The sequence below is a fragment of the Sorex araneus genome, chromosome X (genome assembly GCF_027595985.1).
Source record: "Sorex araneus isolate mSorAra2 chromosome X, mSorAra2.pri, whole genome shotgun sequence".
NCBI classification, from domain to species: domain Eukaryota; kingdom Metazoa; phylum Chordata; class Mammalia; order Eulipotyphla; family Soricidae; genus Sorex; species Sorex araneus.
Genome location: NC_073313.1, coordinates 373054123 through 373081244, shown reverse-complemented (window position 1 = coordinate 373081244; position 27122 = coordinate 373054123). Strand labels below are relative to the sequence as shown.

The window sequence follows — 27122 nt, the reverse complement described above, 5'->3', positions numbered from 1 at the left end:
TACTGGTCAAAATAATCCGTGTATTTTTCTCCCTAGCAAAAATTAAAATAAGACTGTGCTATTTCAGTGCTGACATGTCAATATGAAAAGCTGTCGTTAAAGGAGACTGATAGGGCTCAGCGGCCAAGCTCTTCTCTTGCAAATCGGAGCCTGTGACCCCTTCATCCCCAGTGCCATCTGCCATGCCATATGATCCCTGAGCTCTGCAGTCTGGGGCACCCCACCCCCCAGCCCCAGTGCGCAAACCCCGTAGAGCCAGCTGTGTGCCAAGACTGCAAGTAGGAGTGATCACCCAGAGTACTCAGGGCAAGCACCATAACGAATCTTGGCACACACAATATGAGCACTGCAAAGAAACAGGACTGAGCACCACGGAAAGGGCACCAAGCCTTTGGCGATGTGTGTGCCAGCACGGTGACCAAGCCCACGCAGAGTTCACCCTCATCTCTACAACAGCAACGGCACCGGGGAAGGGAACGAAATGCCGTTAAGCATTTTCACTTAAAATCACATAACTGGGATCACATCTGGAAGCATTTTTGGCTGCACCTAAGCCAAACTTACCCTACACTATTCTACGAGAGTTCTCAAATGCATTTGGCCAACTACCTCCCCCTTAGAAAAAAAAGATAGTTCTCCCTAAATAATAAAAAGTATACTATTTTTTTGCTTTTTGGATCACACCCGGTGATGCACAGGGGTTACTCCTGGTTCATGCATTCAGAAATTACTCCTGGCAGTGCTCGGGGACCAAATGGGAAGCTGGGAATTGAACCCAGATCGGCCGCACACAAGGCAAATGCCCTCCCCGCTGTGCTACCGCTCCAGCCCCCAGAAGTCAACCTTTTCTACGGGACTGAACAGAAGCTTCTCCATACACAGACCAACTGCACCCAAGGCTACTATCACCCCCCCACCACCACCACCACCACATCATTCCAACCCTCGGGAACTGTTTTTCAAGATCAAGTTTATGAATGGCAGGGACCGGAGCGATAGAACGTGAGTAGGGCACCTGCCTCAAATGCAGCAGACATGGAGTCAATCCCTAGTCCCCACGAGAAGTGACTCCTGAGTCCAGAACCAGAGGCAAGGCCTGAGCATGTTGGGTGTGCCCCCCAAACAAAAACAAACAGTGCTCACTTCGGCAGCACATATACTGAAATTGGAACAATAGAGAAGATTAGCTTGGGCCCTGCATAAGGATGACACGCAAATTCGTGAAGCGTTCCATATTTTTTGGAGCAATAGCACAGCAGGTAGGGCCCTGTTTGTCTTGCATGCGGCTGACCCAGGTTCGATTCCCAGCATCCCATATGGTCCCCTGAGCACTGCCAGGAGTAATTCCTGAGTGTAGAGCCAGGAGTAACGTATGACCCAAAAAGCAAAAAATACAAAAATCAAAAAAACACAAAAAAGTTTATGAATGTTAAACTGCTACCTTAAAATGCAAATTCTGTAAACCAGAGACCAGTAACTTTGGTTTAGAGGGCATCCCCCCACCTCCTCAGTGCTCAGGGCTTACTCCTGGCGTGCACTCAGGGATCACTCCCGGAGTGCCTCTGGGGACCATATGTGGTGCCAGGGATGGCATCGGGGTCAGATGCACAGACACACTATACCATCACTCTGGTTCCATGAATCATCTTTTTAGAGAATCGATCGCCTTTACCTCTCATTCTGTTAGCTACTGAACTGCCCAAGCTAGGCTTGGTTACTTATAAAGTCAAACCTTCTGGTGACTCTGGATTCTGTGTCTATAGTGAATTATTTGTTTTTCTTTTTCTTCTTAATCTTTTCCTATTTCACTATTGAACAATGTTTTTTGCTTAAATTCAGAAAGACAAATGCTGTGCTCCTAACACCTGGGAGCGGACTGACTCTGAAATAGACCTGCTCCTGGCACCCGACTCAGTACCTGACTCAGGCTCTAGTCACCACAGTTCCTAACACCCCTAACAGCGGGGTCTCGCTGAGATCTCTGAATGGACCTGGGCCAAGCAGCAAAGCGACCTTGGCATCGGTATGGAACAGTCTAGAAATCATTAAGCACAGTCTTGATACAAGCTGTGATGACCTCAGAGACAGGACCCCATGGGGTAGGGCTTCGTGGAATTCAGGGTAAAATCCCAGCCAGCTTTTAACCTTAGCCCCTGGAGCCCAGAGAACTAAGTTTTGGAATCTGTGTTTATCCAAATAACTGCAAATATTGTAAGAAGTAAATGTAATTGTTTAATATATACTAGCAGCAAGGGAAAGAAAAAAAGCAATATAGATGTATTTCTCAATATAGTCTCTAGGGGGCTGGAGCGATAGCACAGCGGTAGGGCGTTTGCCTTGCACGCGGCCGACCCAGGTTCGAATCCCAGCATCCCATATGGTCCCCTGAGCATCGCCAGGAGTAATTCCTGAGTGCAAAGCCAGGAGTAACCCCTGTGCATCGACGGGTGTGACCCAAAAAGCAAAAAAAAAAAAAAAAAAAAAAAGCCTCTAGACAGCAAGTCCTTGAGTTAATTCCCCCAAAGGAATTGCCTCCATTGAAAAGCTTGACCTCTGTAAAAGATCAATCACACCTACGGGCAGTTCTATACCTCAGATCCCCTCAGATTCTCTATCATAACGCTGTTCAGTTCTGAATTAAACTGGACATTGATGACTGGCCGGTGGTTCCCATCTCCTCATGCTCCCACCAGGAGGCAGCTCTTAGAAGGGACCCCCGACACTCTCTGTTCCTCTCAATACAGCTACAGGGAAACCTCCCCCTATAAAACTGTTGTGGTCCAGGCCTTCAACAATAGATACATGGCACCAATATAGTTCCCTCCTCCGTTCTGGTTTCTTTCCTTCATACTTTGGATAACCGAAACTCACACCAAAACATGTATTATTAAAAAGAAAGACTTCTATAAAATGTAGGGTGGCTATAAAAATCTAGAAACATGGGTAAACATATATAAAACTGACTTAGACTATATTTGTAGTTTCCCTGAATAAATGCTTCCACAGGCAATGAAACTGTTTACTATAAGTAAAATTTATTAAACAAGTGAATATATTAAACAAGTTAACTTACATTAATAATTTGGGCACTGTCAATACATTTGGATAAATTATGATAAACCAAATTTATTCAAGTCCAGAAAACCTAAAGTATATGTATATAATATGGATTCAGTGTTTTTATTTCAGGTCTTATGGTATTTGGTGTGTTTTGTTTTAAAAGGCCACCATCAAGGGTAGATAAACTGCTTCTATATATAACTCATAATTTAAATTTTAATGGCCATAAATTCAAGTTTAAAAATTAATGAAAAATGGTTATAGACTGACCCATGCTGGGTGACCCTGGAAATGAACACAGCCTTATTTTCTTCATCTACACATGTGTGAAATAATACTAACCCTTCACGAGGCCACTGAAGGTTAAATGAATAATACACTGAAAGAACTTGGAATACAACCCAAAACCAGTAGGTCAAGTAGGAGAGCACATCCAAGACGGACAGGCCTTGGGTTCAACCCCAACACTGCCATCTGAGGTGATCCCACAACAATGTATTAAATATTTATGTAATTATGATTCCACAAAATTGACTGTATTTTGATGGGAATGCTTCCACAGTTTGTAACTCATTAATATATAGCCAAGGAAAATATTATGAATGTTGGCAAAGTTCACAAATCTCCAGAAGTGTAACTCTATTGAAGGGAATTAGAAATCAAGTACCCTTCACCTGAAAGGAATTCATTTACAGGACACAAGCTTAAAACAATCAAAGGTGGCCATCTTCAACACTTGGGATCTTCCAATCCCCACCCTGCCACGTGCCGCTCAGGTCAGGCTAGCCAAGTCCAGCCGACTTTCTTTTCCCAGGTGGCCCTGGGGTGAGAGTCTGCTCTCACTGGGCTGGGAGCAGCTGCAGTGTGTGGTCTGTGGGGTCTCTGTCCTGCCTGTCTCCTGTAATCGTCAGTTAACCCTTAGTTTTAGGTGCTGTTTTCAATGAGAGCATTCTGGCATCATTTTAGGAATATCTGCAAAAGCTGAAAACACCAAAAGCGAACTGAAACTTTCCTTCAGATATGAATTTATTATACTTAGAGTCAAATTTCTTACTGAAGATTTTCTAAACCAATGTTTGAGTCAATGTACAATTTCTGAAACAATCTTTTCAACTAGATTCTAACAAAAAAGAGAATTCAAACCAAACAAAAATTCAAAGAAAGAGTTCAAACAAAATAGGTGTAACATTTGACCTTAATGACGAGCAAATAAGATCCCAATACTTAATTTTGTCAATTAACTGGATTTCCGTAACAACTACAGCTGAAAAGCCAGAGTCCTCAGTTTCACGGTTTCTCTCCACCTCTTTTTTTTTTTCTTTCTGCTTTTTGGGTCACACCTGGCGATACTCAGGGGTTACTCCTGGCTCTGCACTCAGTAATTACTCCTGGCTGTGCTCAGGGGACCATATGGGATGCTGGGAATCAAACCTGGGTTGGCCGTCTGCAAGGCAAACACCCTCCCTGCTGTGCTATGGCTCCAGCCCTTCACTCCAACTCTTAAACTTCGCACTAGTCTCAGTTATTCTGCAAATACTGGCAACTCTCCCCAACACTCACTCTCAGATATCCCCTGCCTCCTCAAAGAGAACAAAAGCTTCGGGGGCATAAACTAGTTAGACGGTTATTCTGACATTCCCATTCGTCATTCAAACTAGTCTCTATCATTCCAGCCTTCTAGCACACCCCGGAGAACTACAACTATCTGCATCCTCATGGATCCAGGATCACGGTCCATGGATCAGAGGGGAAGAACCACTACGGTCCATCTGCGCTTCACGTATGTCATAATTAAATCCTCACATAACCCCTCTAGCATTACTCGGTTTTACAAATGAGGCATAGAAAATATAAATAATGTGCTCAAGGACATAAGTGAGCAATTGCAGAAGCCAAAACTCAGGGTGAGGCACCGCAACCAGGCACTGGAACATGGTCCCTTGCTTCAATGCTAAGGCACCCATGGTGCCTCTGATCACACCCCAGCGACTCACTAGAGGAAGGGGAAAGGACTGGAGCATCTGGAATTCTTCCCAGAACTGTCATCTTTGTTGATAGTTAATGATGCACTTGACGCATGAACCGACATTCATTCACTAATCTGATACTGGTTTCTTCGGTGGTGCCAGTAAATGATTACTTCCAAATGTTTAACATGAAGTATTCATTGTGGGCGTTGCTCGGGGATCACACACGCCAGGAACTGAACTGAGTGCTCCTGTACACCAGGCATGGCTCAACCTTTGTTGAGCCATGTGCTCCTGCTCTCTAACACGCACTGAGATGGCTCGAAGAGCAGGACTGGCTCTGCCTCCTCACCACTCCTTCCTGCTCAGGTCTGGTGACCAGGGAACCAGGGGCCGAGGTGTGTAAGCGGGCACGCATTGGCTAACTGCCAGGTCAGCACGCTCAGAGAAGGCAGGGCAGATTTAACTCCTCACAGACAAATCCTATAATCTAGGATTTCTTGGGGAAGCCAGTAAATCCCCACTTATCCACAAATCCATGCTGTCTCCTCAACTCCCACTACTACCAGAAAGCAGAGCCAGAGATACCTGCCTCATGCTGGGTCTATTATTTCCTTATTGACCTCAAAGAAGAGGGTTAAATGTCTGGTACCCTAACTATAAGCCAGTGACACAGTGTTATCAGATAATAACAATCAAAAATCACATATAAATACCTTTTATATCATTGGCTACCCTAGCACGCGACAGGGACAAATGGAGATGTTATTGGCGCCCGCTCAAGCAAAAAAAAAAAAAGATCAAGGGAAAGACAAATGATACAAGTGAATACATTTTAATCTTAATCTTGCAAGGTATTTTTTACCCAAGCTAATGGAAAAACTAAGGATCACTGTCATCCCGTTGCCCATCGATTTGCTCGAGCAGGCACCAGTAACCTCTCCATTGTGAGACTTGTTACTGTTTTTGGCATATCGAATACGACACAGGTAGCTTACCAGGCTCTCTGAGAGGGGCGGAGGAATCGAACCTGGATCGGCCACATGCAAGGCAAACACCCTACCCGCTGTGCTATCGCTCCAGCTCAAGGATCAAAAAAGTTAAATAACTCATACAAGCTTCCAATCCAGTCAATTTTATAAATAATCTCCAATCTCAAATACTGGTGGTCTCGAACTTCTCCCTCAACTGATGAAGTCTCTCAAAGCAGCCAAAGGGTGGTGTGGAGGCGGAGGGCCAGCACCAAGGTCAGGGACCCGTGTTCTGCCCCAGGCCCCATTCCCAGCAGTGTCATCAGCTCAGGGCCGAGGGCACTGCAAGTAAGGGGCTGCTGGCAAGCCCCAGCAGGGACCACAGGGTCAAGCAGCTTATCCTCAGGCCCTGGCCTGGAACGGTCCTTCCTGTTGGCCAACAGCACCAGGAAGAGCTCCCAAGCCCCTGAGCACTGCCTGTGAGCAACTCCCCTCACAAAAGTATAATATAAAGTATGATCAATATTTAAACAAGCATCAAAGATACATTTGTTCACTACAAAAGGAGTGACTAATTCTTTATACAGCTGGGTAATGAAATACTTAACTAGGTTGTACAGGGAATTCAGTTATTGAAAAATAATTAACTTAAACAACACAGGACAATAAAGATTGGAGGAGAAACCTCTATTGGCTGGAAGCTCCAGTTCTGGAAGTCCAGGCTCCCTGTCATAAACATATAATGCGACAATAAAGCTCCTTTAGAAATGAGTGTCTTGAATCAAACCTATCGATAAGATAATGATTACCCACGAGTTGCACCAACCCAGCCCTTAGAAGACGACTCTTGGTTAATGCTGATGTCTCGAAATGGAAGCCATGCTCACTTCAACATGTCCAAAGGCACACAGAACTATAGCTTGCACGTTTAAGTTTGTCTTAAATTTCTGCAATTATCATCAGTTACCAAAAGACCCAATAACAAATGGACTTTAGAGTGCTGTATTTACATTTCTTATTATACACAAAACCCTGGAAAATTATTTCCTCATGTTTATTGGAATTAGTGTCTTTCCACCTATCTTGGTAGAGCATAAAAGCTGAACATGCCACATTAGCATTATATTACTTTGAATGCTGTAGTCTTAAAAATGTAATAAAGTGGGTGAGAGAAAGAAGAGAAAGAGAAAGGAGAGGGAGAGAGAGGGAGAAGGAGAGAGGGAGAGGGTGAGAGAGGGGAGGGAAAGACAAGGAGAGAAAGGGAGGGAAGAGAGGGAGAGAGGGAGAGATGGTGGAAGAGAGAGAGAGGAGAGGGAGAGGGAAGGAAAGGGAGGGAAGAGAGGGAGAGATGGTGGAAGAGAGAGAGGAGAGGGAGAGAGGGGGAGAGAAAGAGGGAGGAGGGAGAGGGAGGGATGAAGAGAGAGAGGGAGAGAGGAAAAAGATGGGAGAGAGGGAATGGGGAGAAAGAGGGAGAAGGGAGAGGTTGGGAGAGAGGGGAAGGAGGGAGAGAGACAAGAGGGAAAAGAGGGGAGGGAAAGAGGGTGAGAGAGAGAGAGGAGAAAGAAGGGGGAGAGAGGGAGGAGGGAGAGGGGCGAGGCAGAGGGAGAGAGCAAGCACCCAGCAGACCTCTGCACACAGGAAGCAAGATTCAATTGCTGGCACTGCACGAATCCACAAGCACTACCTGAATGTGGTTCCAGAAAACAGAAAACAAAATAAATGCAGTAAGTCTGTTATTTATACGAAATCAGTGACTCATCACCTTGGGTCTATACTCTGAAGTTCTGCCTGGTAGCACAAAGCATTCCAAACCTTTGTTCCAGAACAGTGGTACCAATCTACCAAATGGCTACAGCACGTTAGGAAAGTATTTTGTGGCCACAAACCAAAGCCAAATTAGTGGAATCTTGAAGGAAAGAACTATAATTCTGACCTCAGAAGAACTGGTAGGGCCAGAGCAGCAGTACAGCGGGTACAGTGCTTGCTTGCCCACTCAGGATCTCTGGCATCCGAGATGAGCCCCCAGCACTACCAGAAGTGATCTCTGAACACAGAGCCAGGAGTCACCCCTGAGTACCGGTGGGTGTGGCACAAGAGCAAAACAAAACAAAAAAAGAATTCGTTCTATAACCAGCACGCTAACTAAACATGTAGTCACTTGAATTACTTTATAATGTAATAGCCAAAGCTTAATTGGGTAGTAAGACAGTGTCTTTAACAAAACAGTACTGTTAACTCCTCGTTAAGGAAAAGAAATGAATTTTAGCCCTACTTTGCACCACAGAAGTTAATCTGATTAATAGATCATAAACCTAAAAGCAAAAACAATAGCATTAGGAACAAATTATAAATCGTACTTCATCAAAATCTTAAAATTCCGGAGCCAAAGTCAAGGTGTGTGCCTTTTGTGCGGCTGAGCCAGTTCAATCCCCAGCACTACATGGGCCCCGCAGCACTGCTAAGGAGCGACCACCTCTGAGCGCAAGACCACCAGAAGGAACTGCGAGTCCTACTCACTCAAAGACATCATTAGGACACTGTTCTGCACGCAGCGGTGCCAGTCCAACCCTGATTCCAATCCCAGGTACCGCATACGAACCGAGTAGTGCCAGAGATCACTCCCAAGCAGAGCCAGCAACAGACGGCCCAAACCCACCTCCCTGAAACAAGTAAATAAAGTATCTCGGGGAGGCCAAGTAAACAGCTAGCTCAGAGCCTGCCCTTGTGCACAAGGCCAGCAGCTCAGTGACAACACGAAGGAGAGAAAGGGAAGAATGGGTAAGCCACAGAGTAAAGAAAACATTAATGACACATGAGCCTGACAAAGAATTTGCATTTATATTCCAGTATTCAACAAATCAACAATATACGTGATCAAAATACACATGATCGAAAAGAAAAAGTGGAAGTGAAATATAAACCAACTGAAAAATACACATATATACTTTACCTAATCTTATTTTAAAAGGACTTGATTTTCTTCAACAACTGTAAGTCATTCCAGTTTTAAATAACACTAACATTAGAAATAAAAGAAATGGATCACAATGCTTTGGGTATATTCATGTAGATTATAAAAACAATGTATTATAATCAGGATTGTAAATGAGCAAGACAGACAGCATATGTGACTCCAGGACATATGAAGCCTCAAGTTCAATCTCTTGTGTTGCAAACAAAATGCAAGTAAGACTTTTCCTAAAAACCGTTAAGAAAAGAATTCCTATAATCTGACAGTATTATTTCAAAGGCACATGTAGAGAGCAACATATTTAAATAAGGATGCATTTAAAGATTCTGGGTCGGAGTGGCTGGACAGCAGGTATGGCGCTTGCCTTACATGCAGCCCGTGTGGGTTCAATCCCTGGAATCCTACAGGGTCCCTGAGCATCGCCAAGGGGGATCCCTGAGTGCAGAGCCAGGAGTCAGCCCTGAGCACAGCAGGTCCTCCCAAACTCCTCCAAAATTTTTTGATTCCTGACAATAATTTAAAAAAATTAGAGGGCAAATTTTTTAAAACATTCTCTAATTTTTGACATTACTATTAATGAAATGAATGCAAATGAAATAAATTTAACACACAAATGAGTGTGAACAGTGGAAAGCCTGTTGGACTGGGGGCCTTAGCTCCTGTTTTATCACATGAATTATCTGGGCTTCTTTACTTATAATACATGGATATTATGTCATATCCAATGCCTAAGTCTGTTAGTGAATCAAAAGATTATGTTCTGACAGTTTTTAAAAGTAAATGATTAGCAACAGTCATTGAAGTATGTCACTTTCTCAGTCTACAAAGTTTTAAAGTTAGGCCAGAGAGACTGCACAGGGGGAAGGATACATGGGTTTGATTCCTGGCACCATATATGGTCCCCTGAGGCCCGCCATGAGTGAGGCCTGAGCACAGTCAGTAGTAAGCCTTGAGCTCAGCCAGGTGTAGCCCCAATTATTTTTTTTTCAAATCAAATAAAAATTAAAAGTTTAAAATTAAATCCATTCCTCTAAATAGTTTTAAATAAAAATTTTGATTCAGATTTTATTAGATCACTAGCGTTAGCAATCAAAGAAGTCTGGTTATTTGCTTAATGATATTCATGGCAATCCATGAACAGAACAGTGAAAAAGTAGGCTGCCACATTGTAGCCTGCTCATTTTCAGCACAGACGCCAAGGTAAGTCAACGTATCTTATTACTCACAAATGGTGCTAGAGCTGAGGGGTATCCATGTAAGTGAACCTGGATTCTTATACCTCACACCACACCGAAGCATTAACCCTAGAGAGAATATAGACCCCAAAGCACACTAAAAGTAGAACCTTCTAGAATAAGACAGAAACTGTGACTACAAAATTTAAAAATTCCAATGATACACAAACCTAGAAAAACAAAATAACCGAAATGGCAGCTAAGTGGTTTCCAGCACTGGGACAGGCTCCATGAGCTCATGTCCGAGGGCGCCTGCAGGAACGGAGATGCTTGGGACCCTCGCTGGGGCAGTGACCACAGACACAGGGAAATGCTTCAGACCTAAAGAACACTTAACACTGGCATGTTCTCATGTTGGTAAACAAAACCCTAAAAAGCTGATTTTAAAAATCTGACATCTCTGGGCTGGAGAGAAAACACAGCAGATAGGGTTTTGCCTTGCACATGGCCAACCCGGGGTTTCATACTTGGCATCGCAGATAGTCCCCCAGCACCACCAGGAGTAATTGCTGTGTGTAGAGCCAGGAGCAAACCCTATGCATCGCTGGGGGTGGCCCCAAACCAAAACCAAAACCAAATAAAAAATCTGAAATCTTACGACTACTCTGCAGTCTATTCATTTTCAGTAAGATCAAGATAAAATGAGGTGTTCGGTCCCAGGTTCCGGCACCAAAAAAAAAAAAAGATAAAAGATAAAATGAGGCGTTTTGCAACATTTTAAAAACAAATGAGTAGGAGAATTAGTGTCAATAATGCATTTTATTTGATAACAAAAATACCAGATAAATTTCCAAAGGAACCGAGTACACTCCATTTTTTAACGTTCATCGAAGTTTGGGGCCAGAGAGATGTAAGGCAGGGTGCTCGCCTTGCACACGGCCAAAAGGATCCGGTCCCTCCCATTATATACGGTTTCCCAGCACTGCCAGGAATGTAATTCCTGAGCACAGAACTAGGAGTAAGCCCTGAGCACCGCTGGTTATGGCCCCAAATCCCAAAGTAAATAAAAGTTCATAAAGCGTGACAAAAATTGCCAATTGGCTTATTCATTTTTCACAAAATATGTGGCGTATTAGAAATGCCAAAAACAGTAACAAAAAGACTCACAATGAGAGACTTTACTGGTGCTGGCTCGAACAAATCGATGAGCAATGGGATGACAGTGACAAATAATGAGAAGATGATTCTCAAAATCTTGTCCTAAAAAACTCTTAGCAATGTCTTTTACAATATCTGTTGATTTCCAAACTCCATAATTTTCCTGGGTGGAAGGAATAAGGTAAACCCGTCAATTTGAGAGTTAAAAATATTTAAATAATTTTTTGGAGATGTAAATAGAGAGTCTCTTGCCCGCATGCCTGGCTGTCTTCCCCGGGGCCCCTCGGAGGGGATGGGCTCCAGCTTCCCTCCCCACCCCGAGCAGAGCTCCCGGCGGCCGAAGACCACCAGAACCTAGCTACAGCCATGCTCGAGGTCCCTCTCCACACGTTCGGACAGGCCTCATGCATGAAGGTACCGGCAGAGGAACCCAGGTGTGTGTAATCCCATCAACGGCCAACATCCACAGAGAGACTTAAAAGCAAGCTCCCAGAAGCGATATCTTTAGCCTACTTCTCCCTTTGGGAGAAACTGGCAGCTTCTGAGAGTTTCCTGCCCACATGGGACAGCCTTGCAAGCTTCCCATGGTGTATTCGTATGCTAAAGCCAGTAACAAGCTGGATCTCATTCCCCTGACCCTGAAGAGCCCCCAGTGCAACATCGCTGGGAGGGCCGAGTCGAGAGAGACTTCTAGGATCTCAGGGAAGGGACAAAATGAGATGTTACTGAGCCGCCCGAGAAATCGGTGATTAACGGGATTTCATGATCGTGATTGTAAGTAGATAATTTCATTCTGAACCCAGAACAGACAAATCCATGCTCACCCTAAGGAGGAAGGAGAGTACATAGCAACAAGAGTTCACGATCTTTTTGATGCAGACACTTATTACATGCTAGAAACTTCTAACATCTCGGAGCCTTTCCAGCTGTGTCACAGCTGACCATTTCTGAACTACCGCCAGCACCTGAGAAATGCATGTAACATTCTTAGAGAGTATTTCCCATTCCCTCTGTCCTGCTAAGGGACCGTGAGCCACAGGGAGGGGAGCCGGTCCCAGGGGCTTCTCAGACCCCTCACAGGCTGCAGGGACTCCCGCTGCTGCCTTCTCTGCTGCCTGCCCCCAACAACCCATTCTCCACTCTCAAGAGCAGCAGTGATCTTGGAGAATGATTAGGCTGTTCCCACTGCTTCCAGCTGCTCCCCAGGGCTTCTGGCCCCACAGCAGGATGAGCGAGGCCACTCAGGGATCTGTCGGATTATGCCCTATCCTGACCCCCTGGGCCCTGAGGCCTGGGTGGGCACTGGAAACAAACTGGAAAGCCTTGTGGAGATGCTGTCTGCTCTCCTGGCCTAGCCAGCTCTCACCACTGTACCGGGCCCCCACGCTGGAGTGCAGCTGAAGGGCAGGGGTGGGAAGGAAATCCTCACTCTACACAAGTTTACTTTAAGAAGGGCTGGGGGCGTTGGAGACACAGGATGCTTGCTCTGCATCCCAGCCGGGGTTCCATCCCTGGCATCCCACGGAGTCCCCCAAGCCCCGCCAAGAGGATCTGAGCACCCGAGCACTGTGGGTATAGCCCCCAAACAACAAAATAAGAGTAAGAAGGGCTTGAAAACTACTAAGGACTTCCTAGTAAATATTTTAGATACTGAACGCTGTCTATAACAACTCTTCAACTCACCAGCAGCTATACGCAATCCCTAAACAAATAAGCAAGGCTGTGTCCTCCTCCCCCCAAAAAACCCTTTTATTTATGGACACTGAAATTTAAATTTCATGTAATTCTTTCATGTCACCAAATACTATGCTGAAAATGTAGAAATGACCACATATACAAGGGCTGGCTGTGGGTGGTAGTCTGAACCCTGATCTGTGCCCTCATTTTCTCTCTCGATTTCAATTTCTTCATTCCTACGGGGTGGGGAACATATGGCCTGTGGAATGCTTCTTGTTGGCTGTTTGCAGCCACCCATCTGCCAAAACTGCAGGACCCACAAATTATACTATAGATATCCAAAGGCCCTGGGTGCGCGCACACACACACGCACACGCACACACACACACACACACACACACACACATTCCCACTTTATAAGATGGATCTCTGTGAATAAAAACCATGTGCTAAGAATTCATAAGAGGAAAAAGTCAGTGAAATAACGAGGTTGGTCAGAGGAAAAGATGGGACGCTGGTTCTTGATTTTGATAAATAGCAATTATTAAAGAGAAAGGGGCAATGCCATAGGTATCAGCTCCAAAACAGGAAGAGTAGCACAAGAACAAGATGGCAAGAAATCAAGCTGTAAAAGTGATGCCAAAGGACTCAACTAAGACTGGGGGTGGGAGGGTGGGTTTATAACCGACAAGGCTGAAAAGGTAAGAAACATTCCAGTTACAGGAAAGTTTGCATACCAAGCTAAGAGTTGACCCATAAAAATGATTGAGTACAACAGGTAGGGTGCTTGTCTTGCATGTAACCTCCCTGGGTCCCATCCGTACATTCCATTTGGTCCCCTGAGCACCGCCAGGAGTAACCCCTGAGAATCACTGGGTGTGTCTGCCCCCCACCCCGCCCGGACAAAAAAAAAATATTTAAGCAAAGCTTTGAAGCTGGGGAGTAACTTGAAAATGCTGTGTTAGAAAGAATAATCTGGTGGCCACAGTCATACGGAGGTTCATGAAAATAGGAAATGGTCAAAGGCTTAGGCATCAATTGCCTGGTCTGGTCACAATACTTACAAGTCACACCTCTGTGACACTCATCCAAAAGATAGCTCTCATCATCGTACAGGTGCGACTATTGAGTCAATAGTAAGACAGGCACCAATGTCCCGAGAAAGAAAGAGGGCCAGAAGGTGAAAGTGGCACTCTCTCTCCTCCGCCACAGCCACCGCTGCTGGCCTCCACCATCACCACCCTCCACAGCAGCCCAGTGACCCCCTTGGACATGCAAAACGCCCTGAGATACGGGCCTATCACAATAAACCTAAAAAAACTAATAAATGCATCCAAATCCTAACGCAAGAAAAAATATTAATCTGAAAGGCATACGTGCTCAAACATACTTTTTATAGTATCACAGTGAACAGCAAAACCTTATAGATGAATGCAAAATCGAAGACTATTCAAAAGATGTCTGCATATGTAAAATCAGATAGTGACCAAGATCAGTGATGACAATGTAGTCTTGTCTCACACAGTTGTCTCTCACGCCTGTTCCTACAGCTCTCCAAGCACTTTCCTGAAGCCATCTGACCTGTCAAGACAGGTGAGCATCTTCTTACAACTGACAGTGCAGGTACCAACACCTCCCAGAAGCCACTGAGACCTGGTGTGAGTGACTACATGAAAACCATTTCTTGTTCCACTCCTCTCACTATAAGCAAGAGAGCAGGAATTTGAGTTTCTTTTGTCACTGATACATTCTCGGTAGGATAATAATGCTGGTGCTTTGAACAAATACCGAATTACTAGGCTTTCATGGGGAAAGTAGTAGTACCCTTTACCTTATTACCATTTTTGTTAAGTCACATAAACCAAATTTCTTGAAATGTGGTATAAAAACTACTGACCGTATGTATCAAAGCAATTATATCACAGACCATAAGTGTAGTCATTACAAGATGCATGTTCCAGCAAAGACAGAAATACTCAATTGTGTAGAAAACAGCAGGGATCTGCCCAGAGCTGAAAACCTCTACATTCGCCGCCATGCTCCTGGCCAGACTCCATTGCTCATGCAGAAATTAATCTGTTGAAAACTCAGATATGCAGGTTTTATGACTAAAATCTCCAAGCTTTCTTGAAATTAGACACGGCTACCTTCCCCACCTCCCTGTACTTCAGGAAACCCAGGCAGTCAAGCACATACCCCAAAATGACACCCAGTTAAGAATTTAACTCCAGCTATATCACCCCATTAAAAATTTTAGACTTCCTGGAGTGGGTGGCAGAAACACTGATAAACCAGGAGTAGTACATCAAATTGTATGGGATGTACCATCGAAGGCATCCAATCTCGGTTAACAAAATATTAACACAGAAGGCTTAACGTGCAACAACATCTTAGAATCTCTTGAATAAGGACTTAATAATGCAATGGTGAAATACACAATCTTCAGCAACTTTCTTCCGAGGAAACATTTTTTGATCATTCTTTCTGCAAATTATAGCAAGCAGTATAAAATAAATTACTGAGAGCCTACTATCTGGACAGGCTTAAGGGGTGCTTGGGGAAATTGGAGATAATGGTGTGGGAAGCTGTAATGGTGGTGGGATTTACTGGTATACTGAATCATCATGAACAATTTTGTAAACCACAGTGTTTATGTAAGGTGGAAGGGCAGGGAGGAGGTGGAGGAAACCAATAATGGCAAAAAAAGAAAGAAAGAAAACAGCCAGGTCTGGACAGAAGAGACAGAGGAGACAGGCTGCTTCTAAAAGCAGAGGAGTACAGTGATCTGTGATCTTCCACTATCTTCCTCCTTACACTGAAACAAAAACATGCACTTGGATTCGCAAAACCAAACGTAAAAGGCTGTGAGATGGCAGAGGCTTAAAGCAGCCCTCCAAGTTTCCTATACTTCCTTATCTGCATTTTAAAGGCCAACGTTATAAGCTCCATAAGGGTTTTGTTTATAGTTGAAGAGGGTTGAGCACATACCAAGCATTCAATACATAGTTCCTGAGTAAAGACTGCCTGGATTCTCCACAGAATTATAAGCTTCACAAGAGCAGGAATTTCAAGAGTCTCATTCACCAATTTTCCAAGCCCTTAAGGCAGTGTGGGACCCAAAGAGACTAATCCAACGACTTGCTTCTTGCGCTCATCAGCGGGAAACACAGAAAGGGCAGCGTAAGGCTCACCGGCCCTGTGGTAACAGGCACTGGTCAGCCAAAGGGAGGAATGTCCCAGTGCGATCTTTAAATCTCAGTGAACAAAAAGTTTATTTCTTTAGAAAACAAATACTAATTACTTTCCCTATCATCTCTCTCTCTCTAAACTGAACTTTACCTTAAATAATCATGATTCTAGATCCTAAAAAATAGAGCAATCCATTTGCCAAACATATAGCCACACTAATTTTAAGTGGAGCAGATTGAAGAAATAAGATTACCAAGAAGTAGTCAGAGAAAAAGCAAAGGTTATGCCCCACCTCTTACTCTGAAAACAGGATATCCTTCAAATATTTTTTTTAAGTTCCCACTTACTCATCAACACAAGTCAGTTATGACACTTTGGGAGGGGGGAGGGCGGGGGTGCGGGGGAGGTTCAAAGAAAAATGCAAACAAATGTGTGCTCTGTCATGTTATTTAAAGATTAGCATAAGGTGGTGACATCAAGACCAGCATGCAAGAATAAAACCGGATTTAAGGGGAATGTCAGATGGCAACACTTGACAGTTCTGCTCTGAAACAAGAAAGGGCCAGGCAGATGGTGGGAAGAACACTTGGAGGCCCCACCCACCACCACTGGGCCCCCAAAGCTGTTCACTGGGCGAGCCCCCTCCCTGTTCACTCTGGGTACCAAGCATTGCTGGAGACAATCCCCAGAACCATTTTTAAAAAAATATTAATGAAACAAGTCACAGAACTTTAGGAAATCATAAATTTTGGAAAGCCAGAAAAATTACACTCTGGAATGAAGTGCATTCTTATTACAAACTATGATTAATACCATACAGCAGAATCTTACTCTATTATTATACTACCAACTCACTGGTTCTAACACTTAATGGAAGGGGGAAAAAAAGGCAACATAAGGGACTATAATTTTAAATACATGAACAGTAAGTTTTTAAACTGCTCATGCATTTTATCCAGAAGTCTATTCTTTTACTTTGCTGGATATTTGGCATCCTGTTACTCAAAATATCCCCAACAGGAACTGTGCTTATTAGGTGTAAATGCAAACAATTTAAAGGTACAGGCCTTGTTCAAACTGGTTTTTGTTCTGCTCTTTAACTAAGACTGTCAAAACGACCTTTCCCTCCGAGTCCCTTCTCAGAGATGCCATCTGCGCCATGCTGCACTCTAGGGACAGAGCACACTGTGGGCTCTTGGAGCTAGCTACTGGCCCCCGGGCCGGAGCACCCTGTGAGCTGCAACGCTGCTGCAGCGCTCTTGGGTCACACCTTTAGTGCTGGTGCTGACACACACCTGGGCAGGGCGGCAGGAGCTCATGAGTGATCTTACTGCTTAACCATCTCGCCCAAGCTCCCATCACACATACATGCATCCAAACCTTGCTCTAAGACACTGGCTGAGTATTTAAGCAAAGGGGAGCATGAAAAATAGAATACTGACGGACTCCCTATTAAGAGGAAAGACTTTCAAAGCAATTTACATTACAAGCCTGATTCATGTGCTTAACACAACCTTTACTGTAAGATAAAATATTATCAGCTAAAAATGTACAAAAGGGAGCTGGAGCAATAGCACAGTGGGGAGGGCGTTTGCCTTGCGTGCGGCCGACCCGGGTTCGATTCCCAGCATCCCATATGGTCCCCTGGGCACCGCCAGGAGTAATTTCTGAACGGAGAGCCAGGAGTAACCCCTGTGCATCGCCGGGTGTGATCCAAAGAGAAAAAAAAAATGTACTAAAGGACCATTAAAAAATTGCAATTTTCAAACTATGTATTCCAAACACTTGTCCAAAACCCAGGGACATTAGAGGATGTTAAGAATAGGCTCAAAGGGACAGAGCCCACGTCTGGCACATGTGGGGCCCAGTGTCTGAGCCTCTACACTGTATGGCCTCAGCACACTGGGTCGGGTATGAACCAGCCAATCCAGGGGCAGCTGCTGCAGGAGTACCTACTGGCCCTGTATGGAAAAGTGTATGAATTATATATGCAGTTACTATGGGCTGAACTGGGCACCCTAACCACTTCATGCCAAAAAGAAAGTCCTCGGGGAAAGGTAGGAACATGTCAGATGAATGCAGAAGCCAGCAGGGATGGGCACCAGCTGGACAAATTCGAGTCAGTCTGAGCTTAGAAATAATAACATTATGATCCACTGAGGAAAAAAATAGGATACTTGACTCCACACAGATATCAAGCAATAAATTCAAAATCTGAAAAGGAACAGAGCATTTACAACATTTCAAAGCAAATCTCACAGAAATGTTAATTACAAAGTCTTAAAAGTAATCTTACAGGAGAAAAAAATTCAGTGGATACCACTTTAAATTATCAAAATGAACATTACCAATAACGGGACAAGTCAAAACTGTGAGCCATCTAATAGGATACAATGCAAAAGTACATGGCACTTGTACCACATGTAATCTGAATCTTATCAGAAGAGACATCAAATTCAGGGACATTCTACAAACAACTTGCCTGTACTCTTGCAGGTGTTAGGGTACGGAAACTCCAGGAAACACCAGACTGAAGGAAGCTACAAAAACAGTACCTAAAGGAACTTTTGATCCTAAATGAGATACCCTTTGCTATGAAAGGGATTCATAAAAACACTGGCGGAGCTGAGACAGGGTAACTGAGTGAGACAGGATCATAGAGTCATTACTTTGGTGACTGTAATTTCCTGATTTTTATGGTTGCAGTAGGATTATGTAGAAAGTCCAATTTTTAAGACATGCACACCAGAATGCTGGCAAATGATAAAGCATAAGTTGAGCAACTTACTTCTTAAATTGTCATGAGCCCAGAGCAGAAAGACCCTCCCCTGTTTCTAGACAAGGTAAAGGCTGTGAACATGCCAAGAGCTCTGGGCCCAGCAACAAATGCCTAAAGCTAGCCAGGCATACGGCAGAAGAGGCTGTGTGTCCATCCCACCACTCAGTGAGTATGGAGATCACAAACCATCTGGAATGAAAATCCACCAAGAAAACCTTTTTTCCACTAAAAAAAAATTCTTTCCGGGGGCTGGAGCAATAGCACAGCGGGTAGGGCGCTTGCCTTGCACGCGGCCAACCCAGGCTGACCCAGGTTCGAATCCCAGCATCCCATATGGTCCCCTGAGCACCGCCAGGGGTAATTCCTGAGTGTAGAACCAGGAGTAACCCCTGTGCATTGCTGGGTGTGACCCAAAAAGCAAAAAAAAAAAAAAAAAAAAAAAAAAAAAAAAATTCTTTCCCCTAACGGCTGGAGCGATAGCACAGCAGGTAGGGCATTTGCCTTGCGCGCGGCCGACCGGGTTCGATTCCTCCGTCCGGAGAGCCCGGCAAGCTACCGAGTATCCCGCCTGCATGGCAAAGCCTGACAAGCTACCCGTGGCGTATTCAATATGCCCAAAACAGCAACAAGTCTTACAATAAAGATGTTACTGGTGCCCGCTCGAGCAAATCGATGAACAACAGGATGACAGTGATAGTGATATAGTGATTTTATATAAAATTCCGCCCCCCGCCAAAAAAAAAAAAAAAAAGGTGGAATGAGAGGGAAGACGTCCCAAGCAGTGCTAAGATTAGGGGCCCCTCCCAGTAATTTTTAGCCAACCTGACCAGCAGTCCAATGCCAGGGCACGAAGATCCTGGCCATACGGGGGTCTCCAGGCTGCAACAAAGATGCGCCAGGAGCCATGCAGTACTGGGCATCAGACAAGGGTCAGCTTCATGCAGGCAAGTACCTCAGCTCCTGTACTATCGCTCCAGCCCTTAAAATTTCTCAATTTTAAAAACACTTAAAGAGGCCAAACAAAACATGTTTGTTGGCTAAATCTGAACCACAGCTGCCTCTGGCCCAGAGGCATGTTTCTGAGACTAAGGCCCAGGGAAAGGGAAACCACAGCGTATACACAGAACAGTCTCGAAGCCACATTTTTATCCCAAGAATCTGCCTGGAATTTTGGGGGGAGATTTTTCTCTACTTTCCAAATAGTGTATAATTCAGAGTTCTCATGTCTCCAAGCACGCGTGTGCCTGTGCACACCCACACCCACAGGTTTGACTCCAGGGCCTCACAAGCGCAAGACATGTGCTTTGCCACTGAGTTATATTACCTAGTCCAAATATCACCTGGTTTACCAATAAATAAATAAATAAATAAATAATTTGAAAATATGAGCTCACATATTTCCTTTCCTTAGAGGAGGGTGTGTGATACTGTTGTATTTCACCCAGGAGCCAGTCAGCCGTTCTATAAGAGATTACTAATATGTTATTAAGGGTTGAACCTTGTGTGTATCTATATCTATACAGACATAGATATAGATATGTGGAGAGATCTCCAAGGTAGATATATGTGAGATCTATGTGAAATCATAGATATATATGAAATCTCCAAGCCTGCTCAGATTGGGACGGGGCCTCTTCCACCCAGATCCCCCCATTTTCCAGTAGCTAGGCTGTCACACCCACAAACTGGAAAATGGGGGATCTGAGCGCCCCGTGTAATCCCATCAATGGCCAAGATCCACAGACTATAAAACCAAGTTCCTGGAAGAAGCAACGCAGAGTCTCTTGCCCCTGCGCCTGGCTGTCTTCACTGGGGCCCCTCAGAGGGGGTGAGTTGAGTCCCCCTCCCCGCTCCGAGAAGAGCCCCCCAGCAGCCGAAGACCTCCGGAACCCAACCACAGCCATGCTCAAGACCACTCTCCACATGCTTAGACGAGCCTCACGCATGAAGTAACCGGCAGAGGAACCCAGGTGTGTGGGACCCGGGGCTGAGATCTCCAAGCCTGCTCGGACTGAGACTGGGCCTCTTCCACCCAGATCCCCCATTTTCCGTAGCTAGGCAGTCACACCCAGAAACTGTCCCTGGCGCTGTGTAATCCTATCAACGGCCAACATCCAGACTATAAAACCAAGCTCCACGAAGCAGCCTCGAGACATCTTATAGCCTACTTCTCCCTCTTGGAGAACCTGGCAAGCTACCAAGAGGTTCCTGCCCACACCAGAGAGCCTAGCAAGCTCCCCATGGCGTATTCATATGCCAAATACAGTAACCATGATGGGTCTCATTCTCCTGACCCTGAGAGAGCCTCTAATGTGGCACCGTTGGGAATGACAAGAGAGGCTGCTAAAATCTCAGGGCTAGGATGAATGGAGACTGGAGACGTTACTGGGCCTGTTCGAGCAAATCAATGATCAACAGGATGATAGTGATAGTGATAATGATGAGCTCACAGAAAAGTTTTAACAAGAATAATGTTAGGAGCACTGTAGCACTGTCATCCCGCTGTTCATCAATTTGCTCAAGCGGGCACCATTATGAGACTTGTTACTGTCTTTGGCATATTAAATACACCATGGGTAGCTTGCCAGGCTCTGCCATGCGGGCAGGATACTCTCGGTAGCTTGCCAGGCTCTCCAAGAGGGACCAAGGAATCAAACCCGGGTTAGCCGTGTGCAAGGCAAATGCCCTATCCGCTGTGCTATCGATCCAGTCCTGACAAGAATAATACAAATAACATTCAATACAGTTTTTACCAAATTCACCCTCTGGTTAACATTTTACTTCTTTGATCTACACATAAATTTCCTATCCTTCCGCCTCGACAATACATACACACGTAATTACACATACACCTGAATGGCTTACACAAAATACATTTATACACAGCTCTAAAATACTTAATCATAAATTTTCCCTCATAGTTGAGAGTAAAGCTGCATATATCACAGGTCTTTATCCCCTGCAAATTCATATGCCTAGGGATAAAAAGAACCAACCTTAGCAATCTACTTCGCCAATACAAAAGCCTACCACCCATATTTCAATTCTGCAAGCGATTAACTCTATAGCATTTCCACCTAAACGCAAGATCCAGCTCGACTAGGTATTTAATGTATTTGTCATGTTCCTTTCATATCCTTTATCTGAGAACATTCTCACAGCCTTTCCTTGACTTTCTAACATTTTTTGTGTTCACTTCCACCCTTTTGAATGGAATATTCTCCATCTGGAGTTCAGCATTCTCAGGGAAGCACACTCAAAGACACACAACACCTATAGCTGCAACCTACCTGATCATGCACACAAGGAGCCACTGGTAAGAGTAGAATACACTGAGGGCTGGAGTGATAGCACAGCGGGTAGGGCGTTTGCCTTGCACGTGGCTGACCCAGGTTCGATTCCCAGCATCCCATATGGACCCCTGAGCACTGCTAGGAGTTAGTTCCTGATTGCAAGAGTCAGGAGTAACCCCTGTGCATCTCTGGGTGTGATCCAAAAAGCCAAAACAAAAAAAAAGAAAAAAGAGTAGAATACACTGTTGACACCCCTTGCAGCTAATAAGGAACGTACAGGGAGAAAAGTAAGACCATGCAAATATCCTGCTTGCAAAAAAAAAAAAAAAAATCCCCCTATTAGCATCTATCACTGCATCCTGCCTGAACCAGTCCTTATTACAATGGTTGCAAAACAATCTTATATATGTTTAATCCAATAGACTGTAATGCCACTAGATATTGAAGTCTCTGAGGGATGTCAGACAAGCTCCACACTCTTAGAACACTCAAACACAATGGTCTGAGCACAAGACCCAAGGACTTGTAGGGTAACTTCCAGAAGGAAGGAAGGAAGGAGGGAGGGAGGAAGGGAAGAAAGGTAAATGGAGAACCAATCAGGAGACAAGTTAATCAGGAAAGCTTAAAAATGTGTGTATGTGTGTGGAGAGAGGGAGAGCGTGGAGGGAGAACATCCTTCGGCAAAGTAAATAACATACCCTAGTCTAACCCTTATCAAAAACACTCTTTTATGTACTGTGTTTGTCTAGATAACAATGATTCTGGGACTCTATTTCTGATCAGATACCAATACTTCAAAACCAGAGCTCACAACTCACTCTACATGTAACTGCTCACCTGCCTTTTCTGTATGTCAGCCTCTCCCAGTCTCTTACAGAGAGGGATTGGGCTTGATCATCTGATAGTGACCCACAGCAGGAAGTTAAGTGTTACACCACAATCTAAGGCAAACGTAAATAACTGAACGTAAGGTTTCTTTATACAGAATCATGTGATGCCCCAATGCTGTATGCTTTCCTTTCTTCCTTTTTACTCCTTTTCAATATTAATTTAATCAAATATATTGGTTTTTAAATTCATAATAACAGGCCCTGCAAAAGACGTGCCTGGCAGACACTTCCCTACAACCTGGCACCAACTTCTTTGATCGGACCCATTCTTGATCAGTGAAGTTCTGAAACAGTTTTGATTCCTTTCTATGTGAAGAAGGCAAATGAGAACAACAAAACGAGTGATTAATTTTTACCCCTTTCCTGTCCTTTACTGCTTGTTGCTGCAACCTGGGCTCTCACACTTTCAAGTTAATTTCCGAGGGAACTCCAGGAGGTTGTACATGATAATCTTTTGATCTTCAAAAGCAAAGTCTTTATGAAGCAATAATGACAGTGAAGATTCTAAGCGGCTATTTATTGTACTGGCTCCCTAATCTTTCCTTCCCCCACATTTTACTGGATCATGAAATCTCCATTGTTTTGCTAGTTGGAAATTCAAAAATATGTCTAGATGTCAACCTCCACAAGGCTAACAATTTGGCTGGGTACATACATCATTTTAAGACTTGTAAGAAAGACTCAAGTGCCCTAAGGATACGCCTATGTCAAAAGCTCCAGGGTGACTACTTTGAGCTAAAAAAACGGGAACAAGAAGACGGGATGTTCATCTCTGTGGGGGGAGGAGGACAGGTCAGGAAAGAGACCACCACAAACATGACGGAGGGAAGTGGTCACTCTGACGATGACTGGGTGCTGAGAAGAGGCAAAGTGCTATGTGCAATACCCTTTCGGCAGCAGTATCGCAAACCACACTGCCTAAAGCGGAAAGGAAGATGCACCTGCCAGCGAGGCAGGCTGGGGTGGGCGGTCACCTGGGGACACTGGACAAAGGGCGCGGACACTGTGGAGGACCTTTGCTCCAACACTGTGCCCCTGAATCTCAATCATGAACAACTTTGTAATTCACGGTGATTCAATAAATTAATTTTTAAAAGGAGGAATATTCATAAGGAAAATCTTTGAGCTGGGTCTTGAGGCTTGCTGGAGAATAATCACCAGGAATAAAAATGCCAACCAAATCTGGTGAGCAAGGAATAGATCATTCTGGCCAGAACCACAGTGAGACAGTAAAAAGATGACAGGGGAGGGAGAAACATAAAAATAAAGCTGAGGTGTTTGAATGTAGTAAATCAATCTATCTGAGAGTAAGTGAATGAAACATGGAAATGAACCGCTTCAGGAAGCTCATCTCTCCCCCCTCTCCACACAAGGTTAAGTGGATAGTGGAGGCTTCTTGAGAAAAGTCCAAGATGCAACAGGTATCTGAACAATTGCAGTGAAAATAGGAAGAGATAAGAAATAACAGTAAGAATAAGTCAATCTCCTAAGAGATGTGACAGACTAAAACAGGACTCAGAAAAGGTTGTGAGACTTGGAAACTGCCCACTGACGGGAAATAAGGGTGATGCAGAGGAAGAGGAGTTTAGATTCAGGCACGAGAGACGAGAGGGACTAGGGAGTTACAGAGACTGCGCCAGGACAGGGAAAAGAACGCCTCCCCCCATCGGTCATCTGAGTGTCAGAGGGGGGTGGGCGGACATCAGGTCAGGATCCAATGACAGAACCAAACTGCAAGACTATGCTCGAGTCCTGCAACTCTATTAAAAACAAAAACAAAAACAAAAAAACTAGGTACAAGAAGACTAAAAACAAACACAACATGTAACTGTCAGCTGGCACAAAGGAGCCGGAGAAGATCATTACTCTTCCTCCTTTTGTATTGTTTTCATCATTTAAAAATAACACGGGCCCAGAGACAGCTCAAAGGGCCCTAGTGCATGCTGTGAGGCGCAAGGCTGCCAGGTGCCATCGTGGGGGGCCCACCACAGCACCCTGGACCTAGCGCTGAGCAAGCACTGAAACCACGGTCCACTCGGCTAGGACAGGGAATCATAGGGAGAGGCCCACTCGCTGCTCGGAGTCTCCCTTCACCAAACAGTCAACAAACCCGACAAATAATGTGGAAGGGGCAGGGCTGTGGCTGAAGCGGTACGAGGTGCTGGGCTGGATCCCTGGCGTGCACACACACGTGCACACACATACACACACGCGCGGCAGTACAGCAGGTAGGCCCACCAGTTCCGTGCGGAGCCCGGAGCAAACCCTGGGCAGCCCTGGGTGAGACCCAAGAAACAAACTGAATCGTGAGATGAAAACAGCTCGGGCCCGAGTGCACGTGCCCTCCCCGGTCTGACCCCTGCGCCGCGTACACGGTCTCCTTGGCACCATCTGCCAGGGAAACCAAGCTCAGCAAGCACCCTCCGCTCTCGGTCCTCGGGCAGGGCCTTGCTCCGCACCCGCTGGCACGAGGCGGGCACGCAGCAGCCTCCTCCTTCCTCCTTGTCCTTCCCGGGGGGCCGCCACGCACCTGGTGTCCACCCGCACCCGCGTTCGCGGGATCCCCGGAGCGCGCCACGGTGCCCCGCGCCCTGTGTCATCGGGGAAGCGACCACTACCCGGCGGAGGCGACCTAAGCCCGGCGTCGTCTACGGAGCACCGCGCCCGGGTCACACGGCGAGCACCCGCGCGGGTGCAGACGCTTCCGGTTACCATTTTACACTCGCACGCGGCGGCACTCCTCGGAGGGGCCGCGAAACCCCGGCCTGAAGGCCACGCTGTCGGCCAAGTCTCCCTCGGGGCGGCACGCTGGGGGGCTCCCGCGCGGAGCCGCGGGGGGCGGTGGGAGCACTCCCGCGCGGCGCGGGGCCCCGAGCACTCCCGCACGCGCTCGGCACCTGCCGCCGGGACCGGCCACCCCGCCGGGCCGCGCCCCGGGGTCCTGCGCGCCCGGAGACCCCCGGCACCGGCTCGCCACGGCGTCCCGCGCCCCCCCCCCCGCCGGAGCGAGGGCGAAACGCCGCGCGCCCCCCGCCCGCCCCGGGGAGACCCGGGAGCCGGCCCGCGCCCCCGGCCCGCCCCGCGCCCGCCCCCGGCCCGGCCCGGCCCGCACGTGCCCCGCGCCCCGCGCTCCGCGCGGCCTCCCCGCGGCGGCAGGTGCCGGCTGCCCGCGAGGCCCGCGCGGACCCCGGAGCCCGACCCGGTGCCGACCCGGTGCCGACCCAGAGCCCGCCCGGAGCCCGACCCGGTGCCGACCCGGAGCCCACCCGGAACCCACCCGGAGCCCCTCGGAGCCTCGACCCGGTGCCCACCCGGAGCCGCCCGGAGCCCGCCCCGGAGCCCCCCCGGAGCCCCCGGCCCCCCGGCCCCCGCGCGGCCTGGCCGGCCGGGCCCACTCACCCAGGCTGCCGGCGAACCCGTCCATCTTGCGGGGCAGCGCGGGGCGGGCCCTTCATTCACCGGCGCGAGCGCGGCGCGGCCCCCGCCCCCCGGCCCCGCACGTCGCCGCGCGTCCGCCCTTCGGCCCGGGCCGTCCCCGCCGCGGCCGCCGCCTCCGTCAGCTCGAGCGCGTCGCCCGCCGCCGCGCGCCGCCCGCCCGCGCCCCGCCCCCGCCGCGCGGCCCCGCCCCGCGCACGCCGCCGCGCTTCCGGCCCCGCCCCCGCGTGCCGGCGAGGGGCGGGGCCCGAGGGCGCGGGGCGGGGCCTCGCGGAGCCGCCCTCTCACCTTGCGGCGGGCCCGGGGCTGCGCGTGCGCGTGGGGGGGGGGTTTGGCCGGCCGGGGGGGCGGGGCGCGCCGAGCCGCAGACACGCGGGAAGCGCCACCTCCGCGCCGCGCTCGGGCCGGCCCCGCACCTGTGTGTCCCCGGCCTCCGCGGGCCCCGCGGACGCCCTGCTCCGTCCTCCGTGAGGGCCGGCCCGGGGGACAGACGCCCGGGGCACAGACGGGCGGTCCGAGGGGACAGCCGGGGGGGGGGGGGAGGAGACAGACGCCTG

At 47.0% G+C, this 27122-nt stretch overlaps 1 protein-coding gene and 1 non-coding gene across 5 annotated transcripts in view; one reads left to right on the top strand and one right to left on the bottom strand.

The window, feature by feature from the left end:
* The window catches only part of EML4 (EMAP like 4), a 94815-nt gene extending 68111 nt beyond the window's left edge, over window positions 1–26704 (bottom strand). For all 4 annotated transcript variants that reach the window (XM_055120619.1, XM_055120622.1, XM_055120620.1 and 1 more), the window contains exon 1: window positions 26530–26704. In XM_055120619.1, coding sequence (XP_054976594.1) covers window positions 26530–26554 — 25 coding nt within the window. In that variant the 5' untranslated portion in view covers window positions 26555–26704. The remainder of the gene's footprint in view (window positions 1–26529) is intronic.
* Window positions 1136–1240, top strand: LOC129400453 (U6 spliceosomal RNA). The gene has a single exon (XR_008627694.1). It is a non-coding gene; the product is annotated as a U6 spliceosomal RNA (small nuclear RNA).
* Window positions 26705–27122: the final 418 nt, after the last annotated feature.